This window comes from Denticeps clupeoides, chromosome 5 (genome assembly GCF_900700375.1).
Source record: "Denticeps clupeoides chromosome 5, fDenClu1.1, whole genome shotgun sequence".
Lineage (NCBI taxonomy): Eukaryota > Metazoa > Chordata > Actinopteri > Clupeiformes > Denticipitidae > Denticeps > Denticeps clupeoides.
Window position 1 is genome coordinate 19,282,050 of NC_041711.1, and position 23,334 is coordinate 19,305,383.

Here is a 23,334-nt window from a genome sequence, read left to right on the forward strand (position 1 = left end):
CTGCGCTGTAGAGTTTTGTGCTGTGACATCACGCTCCTTTTCAGGTGTGTTGAAAATGGACGCATTTTCCACAAGATGATTTCATTAGCTTTAACGAACACAATGACCCACAAATGACAATTTAAATCCAATTGTGGGCAAGTCATGTAATCTAACAATAGTATTCTAAAGCACACTGTGTCTTTGTGTGCGTTTGCCAACCACTGTGAGAAAGTTTACATTTACGGCATTTAGCAGATGCTCATGTCCGGTGTGAAGAACATCAGTGCTTGGTAGTCCATATCTGGTCTTTATACCTGTATATCTTGCCTAACTTACCTTAAACTTCAAAAAGTCAAAAGCAATGGTGTATTTTCTAATGGTGTATTTAATCCTGAAGAGGTGCATCTATGATCACTGCTTTAAGGTGCAAAGGGACTCGGTTGTTCTGATGAAAATAGGAAGTTGGCTGCAGGACTGACGTGTCCTTTCCCCTTCCTGTCACGCTGGACTCCATGGGCCTGAATTTGCAGGCCAAGGTCTTTGGCTGTTGGAACCCCAGAACAGAGGGGAGTGAGGACAGACACACTCTTCACACTCGGCACCAAACACTGCCACCACATACCTGACACCAGTCCAAGTTCAGAGAAAGTCAAATCTGGAGAGAGGGAGGGTGGGAGAGAGGGGGACGGACAAATAGCTACAAATAGCTGCTCAGCCATTAGTCCACCTCTCACACTCACTCTCTCTCCTCCCAAGCGTGCGTGCGCACGTGTGTGCCTGTGTGTTTGAGACCCATCCGACACTCTCACTCTCCCCCGACGACCCACTCCACCATGAGTCGCTTCAGCCATTCCGCCTCCTCCAGCTCTTCCTACCGTCGCAAGTTCGGCTCCCAAGGTGCCTACGGCAGCCCAAGCTTCATCGCGCCCATGGGCAGCCACATGCTTGGCTCCCGGGCCTCCCTGGGAGGCAGCGGGGGATCCGGAACCCGTGTCACTTCTCGTGTTTATGAGGTCCACAAGTCCTCCAGTGCTGGCTCTCCAGGCTACAGCAGCTACCGCACCTCCTATGGGGTCCCCGGCCTGGGTGCAGCCTCCGCAAGCCGCTACGCTGGCCTGGGCGAGACGCTGGACTTCAGCCTGGCCGACGCCCTCAACCAGGAGTTCCTGCAGACGCGCACCAACGAGAAAGCAGAGCTGGCACACCTGAACGACCGCTTTGCCAGCTACATTGAGAAGGTGCGTCTGCTGGAAACTCAGAACCAGGCCCTGGTGGTGGAGGTGGAGAGACTGAGGGGCCGTGAGCCCACCCGCCTCGCTGACCTGTACGAGGAAGAGATGAGGGAGCTGAGGGCACAGATCGAGCTGATCACCAACCAGAGGTCCCGTATTGAGGTGGAGAGAGACAACCTGGCTGATGACCTGGACAAGATAAAGCTAAGGTGGGAGGGACACGACGGTAGAAAGTTTTCATACACCTGGTAGCTATGAGTTCAATTCAGCCAGTGACCACTAAAGACCACTTCTATAAATCTGTTATTTACTACAAATGAAAAACATGAAAAGTGCAATGAATGGAGCAAACCACATCCTCACTGGTGAATGGAACTCCCTCTGGATTATAAGCTTCAGATAAACAATGAAATATTCATGTAAAAACAGAGGTCTTGTGAGGTGAAAGCAAGTTAGACAGAAAGATAGGGATAAAGGGACAAGGGAAGATAAAGAGAAGGAAAGACTAGTGGAAAAAGAATATATGCATATATGAACTAAAGGCACAAAATGTTGAAAAGTGTTTCCTGAGCATTTTCAAAGTGATTATGCATCTAATTATCAATCGTCTGGTTCTAACCGTTTTGTTCCTTGTTCTCTGGCATGCAGTGTAGTTGTTTCTGTGTATAAGGATGTAAAGGAAAGAAATATACATCCTTCAAATACGCACATATACACGCTCTGTTCTTGATGGACAGAAACCTTTCCCATGTTCTTCACACATACTAAAGTTATCACAGAAAAAGGTTACTTGATGTGACCTTTGTGTCAGAATTAACATTTCATTTCCTTTCTACACTTTATTCTCACGCTAGAAGCACACTGTTTCTGTACCTGGGAACCGCTTTTAGGTCTCGCTGCCATGTGATACAGTATGATGCAGTATGATGTGACAGCTGCTGCCACATGCAACCTGATAGCCATTCACTATAAAAGGTGATGGAATCAGCTCTGATGGAAATTATTAAAAGCAAAACATAGAAGAATGGAGCAATGCTGTTGAGGGAAGTGAAGAAAACACTCCGTTTTATACATTATATACTGACACTGTTGAGTGTTTTAATCCATGCTTTGCAATTTAAGTAGCTTTCCCAACAATCTCAATAAAATCCCATAAATCCCAGCAGCAGGCCAGAACAAACTGAGAGAATTTATGTCCAAAGTTAATTTATGTCCAAAGAGAATTAATGTCCAAAGTTAAAGTTTATAATGCTTTAGGGAAAAGACCTTATGAGTAGATTTTAAATACTTTGATGCATCACTAGCAGACACACACACACACACACACTTTCAGATCCATCTCTTTGAAGTGTTGATGGTTTTGTAAAAAACAGACCCTTAGAGAGACTGAGTGTTTACAATAGCGCCAGTTCTATTCCTATTCAGGATAGAGTCTGCGTTTGGCCTAGTTCCCCCAAGGGAGTCAGTGTTTGGGAGCGAGGGAAGAGTGCAAATGAGTGCAAGAGAAAACCACTGTCCAAAGCTTGCCTCTATAAAAGGAGAAGCGGTGAACATTATGCTTCTGTCCTCCCACTTCATCTCCCTCTGTAGGCTGCAGGAGGAGATCCTTCAGAGAGAGGAGGCTGACAACAACCTGGCTGCATTCAGAGCTGTAGGTTTCAGCTCAGTCCCCCTCCCACACGCGAAACACCTCTTTTTTTTTTTTAAATTAGAGCTCTCCTTTATCTTCACTCTTAATTTCTTCTGTAACCTTCAGGATGTAGATGCTGCCACACTGGCCCGTCTGGACCTCGAGAGGCGCATCGAGACCTTGCAGGAAGAGATTGCCTTCCTCAAGAAGATCCACGAAGAGGTCAGTCTGTCGGCGGCACCTGACTCGTATGCGTGCATCTCCATTAATAGTCCCTTGATTTGGTCTTTTATTGTCATTGGTAACCATCTCCCTCACACACACAGGCTGTGTTCCTCAGATAGTTCAGGGGCTCTGGAGGGCCTATAATTGAGCAGTGAAAAACACACCTCCCACTCCACCTCAGACCACACACACACACTGGGACCTGTGATGATGACAAGGAGATTGAGTGGAACAAACAAATCAAACTTGTACACAAATCACACACAGTCTGTCCTTTTAATGCCGGGCTCACTTATCCTATTGTATCGATGTGTATTTACACACATGTAAAAAAAAATTATAATACTGGGTAAATGGATAACATTATAAACAAACCTATCTCCTTACATGTCTTCCCGTTTTTATTCCACACTCGAACATACAAACGCATGCTGTGCTCAGAAACTCTCTGTGTGTCTGCAGGAGATCCGCGAGCTGCAGGCCCAGATGCAGGAGACTCAGGTCCAGATTCAGATGGACATGTCAAAACCAGACCTGACCGCTGCACTCAGGGACATCCGTGCCCAGTACGAGGGCATCGCTGCCAAGAACATTGCAGAGGCTGAGGAGTGGTACAAGTCCAAGGTGGGAATGACAAACATCCATGTCAATCGTTCGGATGATATAGAGAGAAGATTTTTTGGAGCATAATAAGCCTTTTGTAGTGTTAATAAGAATGAAAAATGGCCACCAGAGGTCATGGGTTGCCATCCGAGGCTGCAGCATTGTGGCACATTGCTGATTCATACTGTCTGGGCCTGTTTGCTTACAACCCAGACTGAGATCTTTGCGGTTAGCATCAGGTATGCTGAATAAGTATTGCATGTCCATCAAATATTGGCACTGAAACATAATTGGATTGCAGCAACCATGAGAAGTATTCGCAGTGGGGTAATTTTCACTAATGAAAGGAAACATTAAGGTGATCACATGACCTCCCATTAAATTACTTTTGATCCCCAGGTAACTGATCTGAACCAGGCTGTGTCCGAGAACAACAAAGCTCTGAAACAGGCCAAGCTGGACACCATGGAGTACAGGCACCAAATCCAGTCGTACACCTGCGAGATTGATGCGCTCAAAGGGACTGTATGTCTTCAGCACACCAAAGACCCACCCACGTACTCACACAAACATCTACAAATCCGTGATTATGCATGTTTCCTGTTTTCTATGGGACAGAATGACTCCCTGATGCGACAGCTGCAGGAAATGGAGGATCGCCACGGACGAGAGGCCGGTGGCTTCCAGGACACCATCACCAGGCTTGAAACAGAAATTGCCAACCTGAAGGATGAGATGGCCCGGCACCTGCGAGAGTACCAGGACCTGCTCAACGTCAAAATGGCACTGGATGTGGAGATCGCCACCTACAGAAAACTTCTGGAAGGAGAGGAAAGCAGGTAAGAAGAAAAAAACGTCCTTCGAGGTATGTTTTGCTGCAGGACACTGAGGCATTTCATCTAGATGCTTCTACATCTTCTTTGTTTTATTTGCAGGATTTCCATGCCCCTGCAGGCTTATTCCACTATAACGTACCGAGGTAAGAATCCTGGTTTGCCAGAGGAGGGCGCTGTTGTAATTCACAATGCAACATTCAACATTCAGTTGTGGACGTATGGATGGGCAGTAGAAATATTAATGTCTCTAGCCAAGGCAGATGGATTTGTAAGTTCCAGGTCTGTATGAAAATGAAGTATGTTAATTATGGCTGCAGAAACCAGCCCTGAGCACCAGCGTGCTTCCGCCTCGGAGATGCACTCGAAGAAAACTGTCCTCATTAAGACGATTGAAACCCGCGACGGAGAGGTGAGACCATTCCAGACTATTTGGCTGCCTGACCACCAACTTTCCTGTATCAGACTGTACTGTGCTAACAAATACATACCATGCAGACTGAAAAAAAGGTCAAACACCCAGAAACAGACGCACCCAGCCACTGACAGTAACTGACTCACTAACCCACACGCCCACAGATGCAGGTCGGGTGTGCTCTGAAAAAACTTCTTCTGTTGCCTCCTGCAGGTCGTGAGTGAATCTACACAGCACCAGCAAGACATCATTTAGGCTGCTGACTGATCAAGATGCAGCTTCAGTAGACACATAGGGGACTTGAATGTGGCTCTTCATATTTCATATCTTGATTTTGTTTTCTATTTTAAAAGACTTTTCGAAGAGAAACAACACAGAACACGTGTGAAACAGGCACACAATCACCAAGAATGAAACAAAACTAAAAAAAAAAAATGGGAAGGCAGGACAATGATGCATCACTCTTTTCTTTGCAGACCTCATGCTAAATTACAGTCACAGGAAGAGTGGACGAGAGGGTTCATATCATGTCAGAGATATACTGACTCTCCTAAAGCTAAGAAAAAAAGAGACATGGGTGAAATTGGCTTATAGAAAGCAAAACGAGAAAGTGAGAAAGGGGGCAGGAAGTGATGGAGTGAGCAGATTCAAGAGGAGGGGGGAGAGACTCAGGATCACTGATTAAAGTGATAAAACCTGATCTAATGGAATGAATCGAATGAAAGGAAATAACATCAAATAAAAAACAACTTCTTCTTGTTCAGACTGGCAAATTCTTGTTTTCTTATTTTGGGGACCTATTGTAACAATAACATGGAACATATTTAACTTCCTCTTTATATCAAGACTTTTTCTAGCTTAAGTCTACCCCTAAACTGTTTTGTTCTTTTTCTATTTTTGTTAGGGAATGTGGTTTGTACGAATTTGCATGGATTCACAGACACAATTCCAGGTAATGCGAACACAGAGCCATATAAACACATGCTTTAATACATTAATAAGAATCATGTTCAGATTGTCAGAGTTCCAAGCTTGAGGAATTGATGGAACCTCCCACATACACACCCAAAGCCACGCCTTCCCCAGAAAATATTAAGACAAGAAACAGCAAACAAAGCATGATTCAGTAAAATAAATAGTCATCAAGAAAAAAACACCGCCCTTACAGGGTATCAAACCTTATAAATAAAACTAAAATGGAGGTAAATTTTAAACAATAAATAACAATGTGGAAAGGAGACAAATGCATTTATGTACAAAACAAACATAATCTCCAAAAATGTACAACAGATTCAACGGGAGGTCACCTTCCCATGAGTCAACATCTGTGACGTGGAGCACACTGCACACATCTTCAGTAGAAGAGAGAGAAAGAGGAAAAAAAGATAGTGGGAGGCTGGAAAAATACATGCAGCTCCAGGGTATGATGGGTATCTATGTCAGTGTTGGGGCATCCTTCCTGTGTGAGGATGTCAGACCCCAGTGTCAAACACAGATGTCACATTACAATGCACCATAGACGTCTACACAGCGGTCTTTTCTAAGACAGTTCCCTGCATCACAATAATTTCCCAGCCCCATGTGCATATTCAACAAAGGGTCCTAATGTCCACTTTTCGGCCAACTCCTTCGTCCTTAGTGATATTCAATGCCAATATTTTCTCCATGGTCACAAGATCATTCATTTTTTAATGATCAAAACACCACAGTAATATGGCCTGTCCTTATAGATGTAATTCAGAAAAAAAACAGAGCAGCCTGTTTAAAAACAGGCCCCTCAATCTGTGATTTGCTTCTGTCCTGAGTCAAGACACAGAGATGAGTTCAGACTTGTAAAATTCCACTGAATGAGAATGGGGGGGTTAATAATGGGCATAATTCAGAACCTGGGGTAGTTGTTTTGCATGTAAAGTAAAATGAATAATATAAAGAATTCAAGCTTTCTCACTAGCCCAACACAGGCACCACTTCTTAAAGAAAATCACTGATCAACTCGAGCCCATGGTGTGTATGTGTGTTAGTGAGTGTGTGTGTGTGTGTGTGTGTGTGTGTGTGTGTGTGTGTGTGTGTGTGTGTGTGTGAGTGTATGTGCGTGCATTTCAGTTTGAGACTCAAAAACACTGAACCCTGCAAGTTTATAGTCCAAAACACTCTGGCCTACAGAGTCCAATAGATGTCAAAGGTCACATCAAGTTCCAGATCATCAAAGGTGGGGCGTGGTCAAATTTGGACAGAGGCAGAGGGTCCACTGGAAGCGGTGAGGGGGACGGTGGAACCACAGTCGTAGTCCATATCAACTGAAGTATGTCCCCCTGTCATCAGCCTGCCCCCCGGATATGCACGGCCGTCCACCTGCCTGTCCCGAAAACTCTGAATGTAACTCTAAACGAGAGGAAGAATGTAATTAAAATATATATTTGGATTCCATTGATTTAGTCCAACATATGATGTTCCTTAAGATGCTGACACTTTGCAGCTGGTAATAAAAGCCTTAAAAAAAACTAAGTGTAAGACTCACAGGTGACAGGACGTCCCCATCGAAGCGCCGGACCGGGTTGGGTTTGCGGCGGTAGGCAGACTCTGGGTGCATGGCTTTGGCCTGGTGTGCATGGTGAGTATGATGTTGCTGTTTCTTCTTCTTCTTACGGCTGCTCTCTCGCCGCTCCTCCTTCTGCCGGATTCGCATCAGCTGAACCCTCCGCTGCTGCCTGCTAATGATCACTATAGGACGAGGGTCAAAGCGAATATATGGACCACACTGAGGTTACACTTCATTCAGATTAGTTTGAATACAAAACATTGCAAAATGAAAAGAAATAGTCACTGACAATGTTATAATTTGATGATGTACCATATCCTCAGCTCAAGTTAAAGTGAAGTGATTGTCACATGTGATACACAGCAGCACAGCACACGGTGCACACAGTGAAATTTGTCCTCTGCATTTAACCCATCACCCTGAGTGAACAGTGGGCAGCCATGACAGGCGCCCGGGGAGCGGTGTGTGGGCACGGTGCTTTGCTCAGTGGCACCTCAGTGGCACCTTGGCGGATCGGGATTTGAACCGGCAACCTTCTGATTACGGGGCTGCTTCCTTAACCGCTAGGCCACCACTGTCCCAAACACTTTGCTAGTCTGAAGAAGGCTCGTTTTAATACTTCTTCAGTATACATGTTTTCAGCTCTTCTAAGATCTTTGCCAAAGTGTTTTCTAACAAACCAAATATTTAAAAACTCAAAATAAAGTGACAGACACAGCGTTCCATTGGAACACAGGACTAATCGTTGCAGGTAATGGGTCTCTCTAGATTTATGCACTAATTATGCATCCATTCATTATTAACCTTTTCTAGCTACACATACAATGTCAGGATTATTTTGCCATTTCCTTTCTCAAGGGGATCTCAGTGCCACCTTGACAGTTCGGGATTTGGACCCACAACCCTTCGATGAAGAGTGCACTTCCTTACCCACTAGGCTGCCACTGCCCTACACAGGCATTTAGTAGAAGATCTCTATCGACCTCTAAGTTATGGGCCCAGCACGCTTCGACTTTGCAACTCTGCTACCAGTTTTAAACAACATTAGACCACACATTAAAAAAAAAAAGTAAAATAAACCCTTACCCTTAGTGTGTGAGTAACCCTCTGCTGTCACCTTCCATTGGATCAGGACTCCCAGCAGTGCCAAAGCTGGCCAGACCCCCAGGACCACCCATGTCACCCAACACACAGGTCGGTTGGGTGGTGCCGCCTTAACACGCTCATAAATGTACCGCACCAGTGCAAAGAGCTCCACAAAATAGTCCATCGCCACAGTGATGACAGCTGCACCAAACACTGCAGTGGAGAGTGTAACAAAGCATCTCTGCCACTGGAGCGTCAGCACGGCGAAGAGCATTCCCAGCCCGAGTAGCACACCCAGCGGCACCCACACGGAGCGCGGCGGTGACGATGACAGCTCCTCCATCCCAATCAGAGTCCCAATGCCCGCCAGCAGGCCCAGGAGCAGGCCCACCATGAAGAGACCCACGCTGCGCACCAGCATGGTCACCAGGCCACACAGCGTGCCTATGCCCAGGCCAATGCCAACGCTGGCCTCCACGCTCAGCTGCGTGTCCAACACACGCTCCTTGTAGCACAGCATGAAGATGATGATGGAGCCGAACATCAGGCCGGTGAGGAACATCACTGCTTTAAAGCAACGGTAGCCTGCAGGGGGTATGGAGAGAGGGGAAGAGGTGTTTAAGGTATGAGGTTAGTAGTCCATGAACTCAGACATCATCATTTTAACTCCAGTTGTCCTCATTTTGTACTGGACAGCACAAAAATGGATAAAAACAAGAGAAGAGAAATGGACATGGCTTCTGTGTTTCTGAAATCTCATAACACCACTTGCCACCAGCATGCAAATCAAATTGCAATGTGTATGTTTTAAGTGTGTGTTTGTGTGAGTATACACATACAATGAAGACTGAGTACATATAAGAGAAAACAAACTCATTAGTGCAATGTAATACAGTGTCATGCAACAGTTTTATGGAGAGTTTTATTTAATTCGCACTTTATTATGCTTTATTATACATATGAGCAGTGAACGGTCCATGGAAAAATGTCCCTGGGCATATGGCATATAACCCTGTAATATGTGAATTTTTGTCACTTTTGACTTCAAGTGAATAAATGCATAAAATGTAAATCTTACATGAACACATCTGTATCCCTAAGCCCCAAGAAGCCCAAAATAGCTTTTACTCACTCAAACTGTGAATAATCGAATATCATCATGTCTTCAATATGTCCAACCTCACAATTATCACTTTAACTACAGCTGCAGAAATAAACACAAGGCCAAGTGAGAATATCTCTTTTTGCATCGGATTTAATGTTGATATGAATAGTAAATTAATCTTTTGGTTTGCGAATCTGGCTTTTTAGGTTGACGGGAGTCACTGAGTGCAGTTACACAATACACGCCTGAAAAAGCATCTTCATTAATATTAAATAAAAACAGACCAAAGCACAGTGCAGGCAGCATTAGAAGGATTACATCAAACTCAGCCAGGAAAATTACTGCTCTTTACTGAATGCTACAAACTATCCTACGCTCTCCAACTCACCAGTCCAATACCCTTCATTTGTTGAGCAGCAACATCACAGTGCTGTATTTGTTTCATGTAGTTTATCTATTAAAAAATGCAATTAATGAATTACAGTGGGGAAAATAAGTTTTCCTATTTACAAAGAATGAAGATATCTATAAAGAGAATATAAACAAGTATTTGATACAGGAGAATAACAAAAGATTTGTTTCATAGATTTTCTATGTGATCCCATCCACCCCCATGCTTCATGGTTGGGATTGTACTCTTCTTCCTCCAAACATAGCGAGTGGAGTCTCATGACTACATGACCTTCTCCGAAGCCTCCTCTGGATCATCCACATGGTCCTTGACAAACTTCAGACAGGCCTGGAAATGTGTTGCTAATGACTATTTTAGGTTTCATTCCTCGCAATTGAGGTGTATCTTTGATCTCTCAATTCTTAGTGTGAAAGTGAAAAATCAGCAGTCTATACTTATTTTCCCCATGGTATGTAGAGGAGCTGTGGTCTTAATTGATGTGTTTATTAATAACTTAATATTAATAAATCTCTGAATCTCAGAAAGGGAAGTTTACATCTCCCCCCTGTCAGCAGTTTGCAGTCGGAATCTCCTTCTTCATAAGATACAAGATCAAAGGCCATGTCAAACAGCCCTTGGGAAAATAGAAATTGGAACACTTAGCGCTGTCTTAAGTAAAGGCCTTGTACTCCAAAAAGAACCGTACTGGTCCAGAAGTACTACTACTACTACTCCTACTACTCTCTGAATCTGGCCCGAAACTTGCCTCATGAAATGCCTTTCCCCATCCACCCTGGACCATCATTCTACCATTCCACATAAAAAATATATATAAACAAATGGTATGTTTGTCTTGGGCTTGAACTTTCCATTCCCGGAGGGCAAACTCCTCTCAGTCACATGACTCACCGAAGAAACAGTAGATGATCCCGAAGAGACAACACATGGAGCATACCACTGAAGGGACAATCTCATAGCGCCGGACCACCCCATCTTCACAGCCATCCAATGGCTCAGGACCAATGTCCTGAGGGGGAGGAGCCATCTTAGAGGCCAGTGTCTGCAGTGTGGATGTCATGGCGAACGCATGGTAACTTCAGGCAGAGGGGAAAAAAAACTGGCAGACGGGTCAGGAGATGGGATGCCAGTCGGCAAAAATCCACCTGAGAACCAGAGAGAAAAAGAAAGAGAATTTGTCATTTTTGAGACATTAAGAGAACAGTCGTGTAAAAGGGTTCTATAAAACAGCAGGTCCTGTATGGGTGTCAATGTATTAATTATTGCAATAAATATTACATGTGCAAGATGTACATTGCACACTGTATTTATAACATATTCAGTCAGTGATGAAGAATTTCTTTCTTCAGCAACATGTGGATTGTAAAGTGACATCCTGTGTGTGTGAGAGAAGGAATCAAAGATAATTTCTCCCATACAGAAGCAAAGTAACACTACATAAAACAAAAATACAATACAGTACTGCAGATTCAACAGTATGGTGATCCCTTATTGTGAAATCCTTTCCCAGCATTCTTTGTGCTTAACAGTACGGCTGAACAACTGCAATTGCAAGAAAATTGCAATAGATCAATATTTAGTATATGTGTATTAAAACTGTCGCATAACCAACTGTGCTATACTGTGCTATAAGTAGCATACCACAAGTTGTAAATTTCAGTAAATCGTTCAGCCCTAATTACCAGCCCTAGTAAATATCGAAGCTTTAATGCAATCACAAGCCATATCATGGCCAGCATACAATGAGTTAAGTCTATTCTACTATATACATTCACATATTTTCAAAAACTATAACATTGCACAGTTCCTGGCATAACGCTCACACATATATCCATCATTCTGTTTCCATGTTGGCATAACGCTCACACATATATCCATCATTCTGTTTCCAATATGTTTCCTATAATTATAATTTTGATTGTAAAACATTTTTGATAAAATGATGAGCTGCACTTTCAGAATCCAAAATGACATGCTTTATTCCACACTTTGCTCTTTGCTCTTCTTCCTCCTCCACCCTTCATTCCTTTCCAAGCTGTCCAGACATGTCCAGCTACCTGATCTGCATTAAGATGGAGCTGTGAGAGGTACAACGTCTCATATCAAGATCAGGTTCCCTGCCTGTAATGTAATTAAACTCTTATCAACTTTTACCCAAGCCGTTTTGAAAAGAACACCATGTATTGCACATGTAAACTGGCCTGAGTCTGGATTTAGGCGTTCATATCACCACAGCTTCCATCTGATTAAAGAGAGGCCACAGCCAGTGGAGCTCCAGTTTTCAGCACCCCTGACCCAAACAAGCTGCTCCCGCCTCCAGCCCTCAGTCCCAACATACTCCGCTCTGTCCCAACAAGCATCCTTCAGAAGGGATTATAATCCCAACAAGAGGGCAATTATTGTCTCCTCTCAGAGTACTGCTCACACACACACACACACATACACACACACACATACAAGGTTGTGTCATTCCCTTGTAATGACAACCTCCTACTTCCTGTCGGTTGCCATAGCAATGATGATGCTATATTCTGAGCTGCTGTAGTTCCAGGCATGAGCTAGCCAATGGAAGCAATGCCTGACCCCCCATAGCAACAGTCTGAGAGCCAATCAGGAGCAAAGCCAGATCCTGTCATCCTGTGTGTCTCCTTTTATAGCTCAGCTTTCTCCTCCCTCAGGCTACACCCTCTCAGAACAACGCTGCAAATGAAAACACTGGGCAAAACCAGACGTTATAACCCCCCCACACACACACACAGCTGATCACCAGACTAATGGACAAATGTTTTTTAAAAAACGATTGACCGGTCCATCTACCAAGGGCAAAACCCACCATTACATACACACACACACACACACACACACACACACACACTCATAAAGAGGTTATAGACTGGTACATGGTGCCATTGCACCAATTACTTTGAAAAGGCTTCGAAAGGGAAAGTCTACAACAGGTTTAGATTACAAATCTTTTCTCTCTCCATCTGCTCTGCTCAGAGTATAAATGTGTTTGTGTCTGTGTGTTTGTCTGTGTGTGTGTGTGGGTCTAGACATATGGCCCATAAATCAATCTGACATATTTGTAGGACACGTAAAAAAAAAAACCTCTTCAGACAGTGACAGTAAACGGCAAAGGAAACAGTTTTACACACTTCATCCAAAGCAGCAGTGGCACAAAAACTGCCAGTTTCACAGGTCCACAGATCCAAGCATGAAACAAAACAGAAGGTAAACAGTGACTTCACCAACTGGAGGATTATGGGAAATATGACTGGACACATCTCTCATTCATCATTTTTAGCCATGGGTCTGAATTCACTTCCTGAAATCCCCACACGAAGCAGTGCTCTTCTACCTGAGTAGGCAATTCTCGAGCTTAACCCAGAGAAGAGCTGATGTATGAAAAAATGAAGTAAGCGCAGGGCGGTGAGATTAGGAAGAAGAATGAGTGGGACAGAATGGCATCAAACCCACACACACGGGCCCAATAAAAGGGTCAAAAAGAACAAAATGTGTTTCCTAAAATGGCAGCTCAGAGAGTTCATAATCATCCAACATTAAAGCCTGCATAGGCCATGGTGGACCCAGCACTTGCACACTTCAGTACGAGTGTGATTTATTATAGGATGTCCAGTAGGTATGACAGATGTCAGCAAGCAGTGCAGTCACATGACTAACAAAACTTTGGGAAAAAACGGGGGCACATGGACACTCAATATTAATACACAAGTCACGGTAACGTACAATGACCGGACACAGCATGGATACGCATGTAGCTCTGTGGATTGTGGAAGGAATAGGTCAGAAGCAGATAAGCAAAACTACCCAACAGTCTTCATGCCTTGTGTCAGTTAAGAAGGAGATTACCCGTGTTTGAAATGATTGTATGTTGTTATACTCTTTCCGCGAATTTATCAGTGTTTTAAATTCATCAGTGCTTTACTTGTAATGTGTTCAGCATGGATTGGTTTTGTCAAGGAAAGTTATACTTACAGCCCATGTCCTTAGTTCACACAACACAACAGTTCAAGTGAACATGAATTTCTGTCCGGCGTGGTGCATTGTGGGAAGTGTGGTCTGTGGGAAACGTGTAAGATTAGAACAGCTCTTACTGCTATTGGCCAGTAGGGCAGACACAATGGCCCACATCTGACCAGGCAAGCATCTGTTCCTCTGTCTGGATGGAACCAGACTAACTCCACTCAGCCCTTCCTTTTTTCAATTCAAACTTTCTCTCCTCTTTCTCTAATTTCTCTGACCTTCATAAGGAGCCGTGTTTCTCCATCGCATTTCTACAAACTCATATGATCATTTCTCATTTTACAAAACATCATCATTTTACTGTATTTTACGTCACTTCACCGCTCTGCTCTTTTTGCACATTTGTCTTGCGTGTCCTGTTTGAAATATCCAACATATCCATGTATACGCATCTCACATGATGTTGTCTTGTTATGTCCTGTTTGTCCTTGTTCAGTGTACAGAACGTTTTACAATTCTACACATACTGTACAGTATTTAGGTTTTAGTTAGTATAGTTTAGTGTGTATCTACATATATATTTTTCTTTATTTTACAATTGCACTATGGGGGGTCTGTTTGAAACAGTATTTCAATACACGGTATACTGTGTATACTTTCGTACTGACAATAAACCTCTCTTGAATCTTGAATGATTAACGGCAAGAAATCAGAATAAAGACTCCTTCACGCTCTCTCTTTCCCTGGCTCAACCATTCATTCAGTCTTTCGCTTTGTCTGGTTCAAACACTTTGAACCACTCAAGCCCCACAAAGTAACTAGATTAACATCAAGAACCTGTGTATTAATCACTTTATTCACTGTTTATACTTTACCCAAACACACACAGTAGTATGGTTAAAATTTTAACCCCCCCACCCCTCCGTCAGTTCCCCACATTTTGCAAATTCTCTCTATTTTTTGTGCTGTTTGTATTTTACGTCTCTTCAGCTCAATTCCACTGTACGGTCCTGCCAAACTCGAGTAAAATAGAGTTTCACTCAGGGAGCCATCACTTCTGAAGACTGGCTGCAGGACGATCCGGACTGGAGTATTATATGATGCTTGTGTACATGTAGACCAGTGAATGAAGCAGCAACACACTAACACTTCCATAACGGAAGAAGGTCTAATGAGCTCCCAGAATATACCGGTTGTACAAAATCAAGTCCACGTGATATGAGGAGCAACCAGAGGAACCACGACTCCATAGGTGAGGATGTTTAAACCAACAAAACATTAAAAACCACACCCGGGGGCCGCCACAACCAGGGTGTCATGCTGAACGATGCTGAATGGCTGCTAGGGGTTCTCACACTGACAGAAGGTACTCAGGTAAGGTATAATGTTGTGATATTGCTATTTTTGAAGGATTCTCAAACATTCTAAAGTTAATCAGAAACCAACAGAACAATGTTATTTCTATGAGTAACGACTACGTGTTTAAGTGGAGGGAGTGACGTGTGAATCTGTGTGACAATGCGTGGTCGCTGTTAAAGTGAACAGACACGACTCACATTGAGGTCCTTATGTGAAGAGTTACTCAGCAGAAACACCAACACAGGTGACACATCGAGAGCCTCCTGTCCCTCCCTCTTCAATCTGTTCCCTGTGTCCAGCCTCACTGTCCGTCTGGCCGGGCGCTACTTTACTCACCACTCCCTGACCACGTCTGGTCCACGTCCAAAGAGCCCCTCCAGTCAAAAGATCTTACATAAAAGTCGCATGGCAAAAACACACATGCCTCCACAACACCTTTCACTGTCACTCACCCTGGCCATCCAGACCTTAATCGTATGGGAGGCCTGAAAACCTGGTGGAAACCCACACAAACAGAGGGTGTGGGAGGCGAACACACCCCCGGAGCCTCCGCGCTCTTTTTGTCAAGTTCAAAAAGTCTCTGTAACTGAGAAGAGTGCATGAGCGTCTCCCGCTACCGTGAAAAAACAGCATCATCTCTCCTCCATTTGCCTCGGTGGTTGTCCACACACACACACACACACACACACGGACACACAGGCCAAGCAGCATGACTAACACAGCAGAGGAGGACAGTATGTCTCTTCCTCTCTCTTCACTGCTGCCCCTCAAATTCTGCTGTTCATCCTTTTCTTTCCATCTGGCTCCACCACCTCCCTGACTGTCTGCCAGAGTCACTTTGCATCTATCCCCATTCATTTATTTCACATTTTTAAGTTTCACACCCCGCATTCACACAAGTGTGCATGTTTTTATAAAGGTCAAATGTAACCTGGACAATCCGTTTTTTGGTATGGGTAATATGGGTAATTCCGGCTTCTCCCTTTTGCCTTATTTCCAGGTCTTCATCGTTCTCTCAGCTCCTCGCTTCCTCTCCCCGCTTCTGTTCCAGAATTGTGTGTTAGTCACTGCATGGATCGTGAGATGCCAGACAGCGTGTGCTGAGCTGTCACAACCAATCATGTCCTCTCACGCAGCCAGAGTGGGCATCGAACGTGGCACATGTGCCATCTGACCGGCTGTTCGGACAAAAAAAAAAAAACATGCCAACATGCCCGGCGGCGGGGTGATTAATCTTCTGCAAACGTAGTATGGTGTGTACTTCTGAAACTTCACAATGTTCTATACTGAGCGACCAGATTTCTCGTTCTGTTCACGATGGGTGCGGACGTAGCCTCTCCATGGTGGTGCACTCTGTGTTGCGGGCGGTACTGGAACCAGGCCGAAACCGGAACAAGGGGAGAGGGAGACAGAGAGAGAGAGAGAGAGAGAGAGAGAGAGGAGTAGGTGAGATGCGTGGTAGAAAAGGAACAGATTAAAAATAATGAAGAGGCTGTGATGTAGAAAGAGGGCAGCAGAGCAGCAAATGTGGGAAGTGAGGAGAAAATGGTAAGAGTGAGAAGGGAGAACAAGAAGGATGATGGGATTCAAATACATAACTGAAATACATGAATTACATTTACTTCTCTTGCTTCCTTTCCATAGAATAATCTCAATAGCCATTATTCACATTGCATTCATATTCAAAACACAAGATAAGGAATTCTCTAGAAAAAGTCAAAAGTAGGTTCACAATCTAAAGAAAAGGGGAATTACAAGAAGATGGGATCCAAGATGATATTTAGTATCATAACCTAGCGGTTAAGGAAGCGGCCTCATAATCAGAAGGTTGTCGGTTTGAATCCCGAACCGCCAAGGTGCCACTAAGGTGCCCCTGAGCAAAGCACCGTCCCCACACACTGCTCCACAAGGGTGAAAGCACTTCACAATGACAATCAGTACATTTTTTGTACATCATTTGATCCTTCAGCATTTCTGCTTCCTGCCACATTTGAGCATAATCCGCTGCATAATGGTGTGACTTGTATACGACATTAAATATGTCGTGATAGGTTTTTTTTCATGGACAAAAAAAAATAAATCCCCAGTATTATTGTGAACGATATGATATGGGCGCACCTGTAATACGGACGGAGCTTGTAAGGGCATCATACTGCCAACCTCATTTTCCTGAATTTGTTTATACCGTGTTTATAATCTCCCCCTCTTCCTCGGGGGATACATTCTCCTCTGCATGTGATGTTTGCTGCAAACTGCAATTCTGAGTCCTTCCCTTGGTCAGCGTAACCGTGTTCCTGTAGTGTTTGTTTTGCCCAGTTCATAAGCTGTCTGTGCTTCTTCCTCCCTCAGGCCTTTCTTTTGTGCTCAGTGTCAGGCCAGTGTCATTTGTGCAGGTAATGCAGGCAGGCTCAATAAACTGATCCTCAGGAAAATGAAGTGATTGAAATTTTGAAACACGGCACGGCACACGGTGACACAAGGAAATGTATCCTCTGCTTTTTAACCATCATCCTTGGGGAGCAGTATGTGGGGACGGTGCTTTGCTCAGTGGCCCCTTCTGATTACGGGTCCGCTTCCTTAACCTTAAGAAATATAATATTTACTTATTAATATTTAAGATGGGTACTCAGATAATTTGGAACTTAATTTAAGGTTTTGCAGACATTTGAAACACGGTTACCTGTCACAATTAAAAATTGTAATAATTTCAATGAAATTCAAAGCAAATTATTATCATAATTCAGACATTCAAAATTCAGTTTATATATGTTATATTGAATAGTGCATCAGACTTACTTAAAATAATCATACAATGCCTTACATATTAACTCTTAGTACTGGCTGTCATATGTTAAACTCAGCAGCACTCGTGTAGCTTTTGACCAGTGACATTGTTGTCCCGTGCATCACGTCCTGTGCATCACACCATCTTGGTAGTTTTATTCAAGATGCAAGATTAAAGATTCAAGATTTAAGATTGATTTATTGTCAGTACAACAGTATACACAGTATACCGTGTGTTGAAATAATATTTCACACAATAATTAACCCCCCATAGTGCAATCATAAAAGAAAAATGTATATACACACTAAACTAAACTAACTAAAACTGCATATATTGGTATTGCATAAACATTATTTTTAAGTGTTGCTCAGTTTTGACACCCATTATTCCTTGAAATATTTGGTCCAAGTTTTGAATACTTTCTGTCCCGTGCATCACATGGCAAGTTTTCAAAAGTTATGGGGATAATCTAAAATTATTTTATCAAAATGTCACGTGCATCACATAGAGAATCATCCTAAAGGAGACCGTCTCTGTCCGAGCAGGGACTTTGAATGAACAAACAAAAATCACTCAGTACAATTCTGTCAGCTATAGACAATTTTCTGTCCTCTGCATGAGACTGCGGGTCAACAGGAAGGTTTTTCGTAACCAGTCGCGATCAAATGTCCCATAAATCACCACAAAGGAAAAAAGAGAGAAAACCAAAACGGCTAATTTCTCTGTGATCTTTACAACATGATGCTTTCGAGGGAAAATGTGCTCAGCCTCACACCACTGAGCTATTTCAAGGAGCACCACGTGAGGTCATTCCTTCCCAGAGTCTCTCTGCTTTATAATGGGTCACCTTACCGCTGTGCTGGTATCGACCTCATACAGAGTGGCGCTGAGCTCCGGAGCACTAGCACCAGTTGCAGCTGGTGCATGTAGTTCATTCTATTACAATTTATTTACAATAAGGTGTTAAAGTACTTTTAAATAGATTATAATAGGGCAGGGAATCACATTGATCTAAATGGTCATTATCATATAGACTAATATAGTTCCTTTTGCTGTATTTTACACATTTTAACAATCGCAGTGCTTCTGTGGGTATTTTTTGTGTAGTATTATACACTGCAATGTAGAATATGGCCACACTCTGACATGAAAACATGGCCTGATTTATTATAAGACATCAGGGAATCTTTGTAAAAGTCAGGAACCGCATTTCGCCGCCTGACAGCTCATAAATCCCACCCCCTGATCTCAGGGTTAACACACTTTCTCTCCCGTCAGATTCAAAGCCCTAATCCCAACACTGCTGTCAACAGACGGCCTCATCAATAATGCAATCGATTAGATATCGCGCACGTTACCACAGAAAACGTGACACCGCCCCCATGGTGCTGCAGAGTTACGGAGATGAGACCGGCTGGACACGGCTCTCCAGCTCCACAACCTTACACACATATGACACACACACACACACACACACAGACAGAGAGAAGACGGGCGCCGAAACCCCCGCAGGCTGCTCATCGTTAATCTGTACAAGGCCGGACGCTCCGCTTTATGCCTCCAATGATGCTTTCGGCTCGCCGTCATTATTTCTGACAGGAGACAGACAGGCGATCTGCGCAACTCTGAGCGCAGGCAGCTGAAGACATAAGGACCATATTGTGCGGGTTTGTGCGCGTTCCGTAACTTCTTAACAGCATTACAGGGATCGTTCCGGCAAACTCCCCGGATGTCGGTCCAAATGAGACGGGCCACGGGGAAATTTGTACGTGGCTCACCTGGGACACGCCGGCCACACAAAGAGGCTTTCCTCAGATTACCCCTCCACCCCCGCCCCGCCCAACCCCACCCCGTGTGCTGGGACTGATCCAAAGACGGGACAGAGGGACAATCTGTTTCCTCAGGGACATGAAATGATATTCACCCGCAACGCCTTCCTCGTTTCAACCATGTTAGCCGCTGATGAGCTCAGTGATCATTTGTATGCTTTAGTATTATTGTAGTTTGAAGCAGTTAGGCAGTCGCTCATTTGATGCTCCAGTAATGACGGTTTAGTGCCCTGGTGTTGGTGTTGTGTTGTGTTCCCCGGATCCCTGTGTGTGTGTGTGTGTGTGTGTGTGTGTGTACTGAGTTAATGAGATTCCGAAGTATTGGGAGCTGTTAGGGAGCAGTCTAGAGTGGATTAATTGCATTATAATCTCTCTGGGTTTCTGTCTTTCACCCGTGTTTTCCACACAGCTTCTCGGACAGGCCTGAGCGGAGAGAAAATGTTCTAATAATATTCATTTGTTTCACCCCCGCGCACCCCCGAGTCATATTCCTGACTGTAGGGCTGAAGTCGGGCTGCCTGAATGATGTTTACATTAATAATGTCTGATGCTGTCAGCAAAACCTCAGATTCACAACAAATACACAATTACATGTTTATTATTTATGCATAAAATATGTAATATGTAAGACAGTAAGGGTGGTCATGTAAGAACTAAATCTGAAACTGTGAAGCTAAACAATTTATGCCTATAGATATTTTATTGCTTGTATAAACTATGAACTAGTGGGTAACACTAGAAGACCACAAAGACCCAGGTTCAACCCCAACTTACTACCATCGTGTCCCTGAGCAAGACGTTTAGCCCTGAGTGTCTCCAGGGGGACTGTCCCTGTAAGTACTGATTGTAAGTCGCTCTGGATAAGAGCGTCTGATAAATGTCAAAAATGTGTGATAAATGACAAGCAGCAGTATATACAGTGCTTCCAGCGATGGCTGCGTTAAACCACTTGTGGAGACACGTTCACTCCTCTCTCGCCTCCAATTCAAACATTCCATAGTCCAAGGTGGAAAAAAATTCCATTCCTCTTTTTTTAAAAAACATTTTCCCATTTTACTGTACGTTCCAGAGGGTTCCGGCCTCCACTCGGTTCATCTCTCTGTTCCCGTCTCATCTGTCCTCCCTGTTCACACCAGCTGTGAAATAGCCCCTGTTCTGTTTGTTGATATCTTTGGTGGCCATCATTGCATAAGTGACTCCACTTCAAAGCGAAGCCTTTTCATTTCATAATGTTCAGCACACCCCCAACACGGAACATGCTCTTCTCCCCCACAACACGCACACACACACACACACACACACAAGAGAATGCAGAAAACAAATCTTTCTGGAACATCTGAGAAGAGAGATGGAGATCGGCTGTGCGCTGAAGTTTTCTGAAACCTTGTGCCCCCACAGAGATCACCCCAAAAAATGAACCAAATGAATGTAAAGAACTGGGAACATGTGTGTGTGTGTGTGTGTGTACAGTTCATTTCAACTACCCGCCTGTGTGCTGAATCCCACACCGCCTCACTGCCGGCACGTGTTCGTGCCCCCAGTGTCTTTCCAAGCCAACATTGAACTGAACCCGTCAATCAGCCAGGCGGTCACCCCTCTGTGATCAATACCATCAAAACAACAGAACAGGCACTGACCCGATAAACTACGCGGGAAACCACAATCACAGCGGTCGCTGGCGGACGGAGGACATGTGGCCACCGCGCTTCTCCTGGTCCTAAAGCAATGATTGGATTTGTGTGATGACCAATAAGCATTTTTACCTGGCGAACATGCGGTCAGGGCACCGCGTTTTCCGTGGTGCCAGGGCGATGGTTGTGACGCCATGTCATTTGTGAGGGTGTAGCTGTGTATTGGTGTGTCAATACAAGAACTCATCCAACTAGTCTACTTGTAAAAAAGAAGTTAAGATGTTTTTTTTTTACCCCATTAGCCCTTATTTTATAACATTTAAAAACAAGCTGTATGACTGTAAGATGTGTAAGATATGGACGCATGCCCGCGCATGCCCACGCATGCCCGCGCCTGCCCGCGCCACACAGTCGGGGACTACCGGCGTCTTGTTGTGTCTCGGTTATCTAACAGACAGAAGGCAGATTTGATCGTAGATTTTCCGCGTCCACTCAGGCAGGTCATGTGGACTCCTTCACCACGGCTCAGAGGCTCCGAGATGAGCAGAGTGGATATGTACTGTGTGTGTGTGTGTGTGTGTGTGTGTGTGTGTGTGTGTGTGTCACAGCTGCATTGCAGTGGACCCTAAATGAATCCATTTATGCCTACACTGCACATATAATTCTATAATACGATATATATACCATGATCTATTAGAATACAGATCCGTGGTCAGTTCAGTGGTAATCAGGTCATACATGATGTAACTTCTGTCTTCTTCTCACAACAAACTTGAACTTTCAAAATGGCTGAATGTCTTCTTGTGGCTCTTTGAAAGCTGCTCAACATAAAGACGCACAGGCGCCAGCCATGCGTCCCTGTCTCGTTAAGGTGTGAACCCGGGATGCTGAGATGAACTGAACGAGGTTTTTTAATTATTATTATCATAGTGGCTGCCATTTGATTGAATGAATGAAAGAATAAACGAATCTGTTCGTTGACGTGCCCATCTCTTCACCGAACACACTTGCAGGGACGCGAGTGAAGGCTGCATCATTCATCCACTCACTCATGCAACCAAATTACAACCAACTGTAATATGTTGCCCCCAGCACGACATACCCGACGCGTAAAAAACAACCACCGTGAACGCACGCCAGTGAGCAGCCCAGATCCAGGCCAGGCGAGGGGGGTAAAACGACGCAAAATGGACGGCGGCGGCCGCAAAATCGTGGATTTGTGGTCAGATCAGCACCGATGCGGACGGTCCGCGCAGCTGCTCACCTGTCCTGCGGCTGCCTGCGCCTGCGGCTGCCTCCTCCGTCGCTGCAGGAAGCCGCATCTCCTCCATCCGCCGGGTTCTCGGTTTAGCTGCTGGCCACCGCGGACAGGGCCGCTCGGAGGGCAGGCGGCAGCCCCCGCTGCATTCCGACGGGCGCCGCGCCGCGACTCGCCAGCGAGCTAAGCTCGGCACTGGGATGGAGAGCCGGGATCAGTCCGCTTACCGCCTCGCCAGCAGCCCGGAGCGTACCATCTGCGCGGCCGCGCGGGGGTGCGCACGGACAGGCGCGCCCTCGGGGAGAATTCAAGGCGCTCCAGGCCAGCAGGTTTCCCCACCGACGCCCCTGAGTGCTGAAATAAAGAAATCCTCAAACCACGAGGTACAGGGGCTCTGTTTCGTCGAACATCTGACCATTAATAATGCAA

General features: G+C 44.6%; 2 protein-coding genes across 3 annotated transcripts; one reads left to right on the forward strand and one right to left on the reverse strand.

Annotated features, from left to right (window-relative positions):
- Positions 1-721: 721 nt before the first annotated feature.
- desmb (desmin b) lies at positions 722-5,439 on the forward strand. Its single transcript, XM_028979520.1, has 9 exons — positions 722-1,423; positions 2,805-2,865; positions 2,971-3,066; positions 3,532-3,693; positions 4,072-4,197; positions 4,291-4,511; positions 4,608-4,651; positions 4,826-4,917; positions 5,134-5,439. Exons 1-9 carry the CDS (start codon positions 816-818, stop codon positions 5,173-5,175), a joined length of 1,452 nt encoding a protein of 483 aa, XP_028835353.1. The 5' UTR covers positions 722-815; the 3' UTR covers positions 5,176-5,439.
- A 449-nt stretch (positions 5,440-5,888) lies between these two features.
- On the reverse strand, positions 5,889-23,330 carry tmem198ab (transmembrane protein 198ab). 2 transcript variants are annotated; one of them, XM_028979521.1, is made up of 5 exons: positions 22,912-23,330; positions 10,951-11,204; positions 8,546-9,130; positions 7,439-7,641; positions 5,889-7,302 (listed from the first exon to the last, which is right to left on the reverse strand). In XM_028979521.1, exons 2-5 carry the CDS (start codon positions 11,117-11,119, stop codon positions 7,141-7,143), a joined length of 1,119 nt encoding a protein of 372 aa, XP_028835354.1. In that variant the 5' UTR covers positions 11,120-11,204; positions 22,912-23,330; the 3' UTR covers positions 5,889-7,140. The 2 variants fall into 2 exon arrangements, with proteins under 2 accessions (XP_028835354.1, XP_028835355.1); XM_028979522.1 differs by lacking the exon at positions 22,912-23,330 and adding an exon at positions 9,678-9,749 and having other exon boundaries at positions 10,951-11,057.
- Between the last annotated feature and the right edge of the window lie 4 nt (positions 23,331-23,334).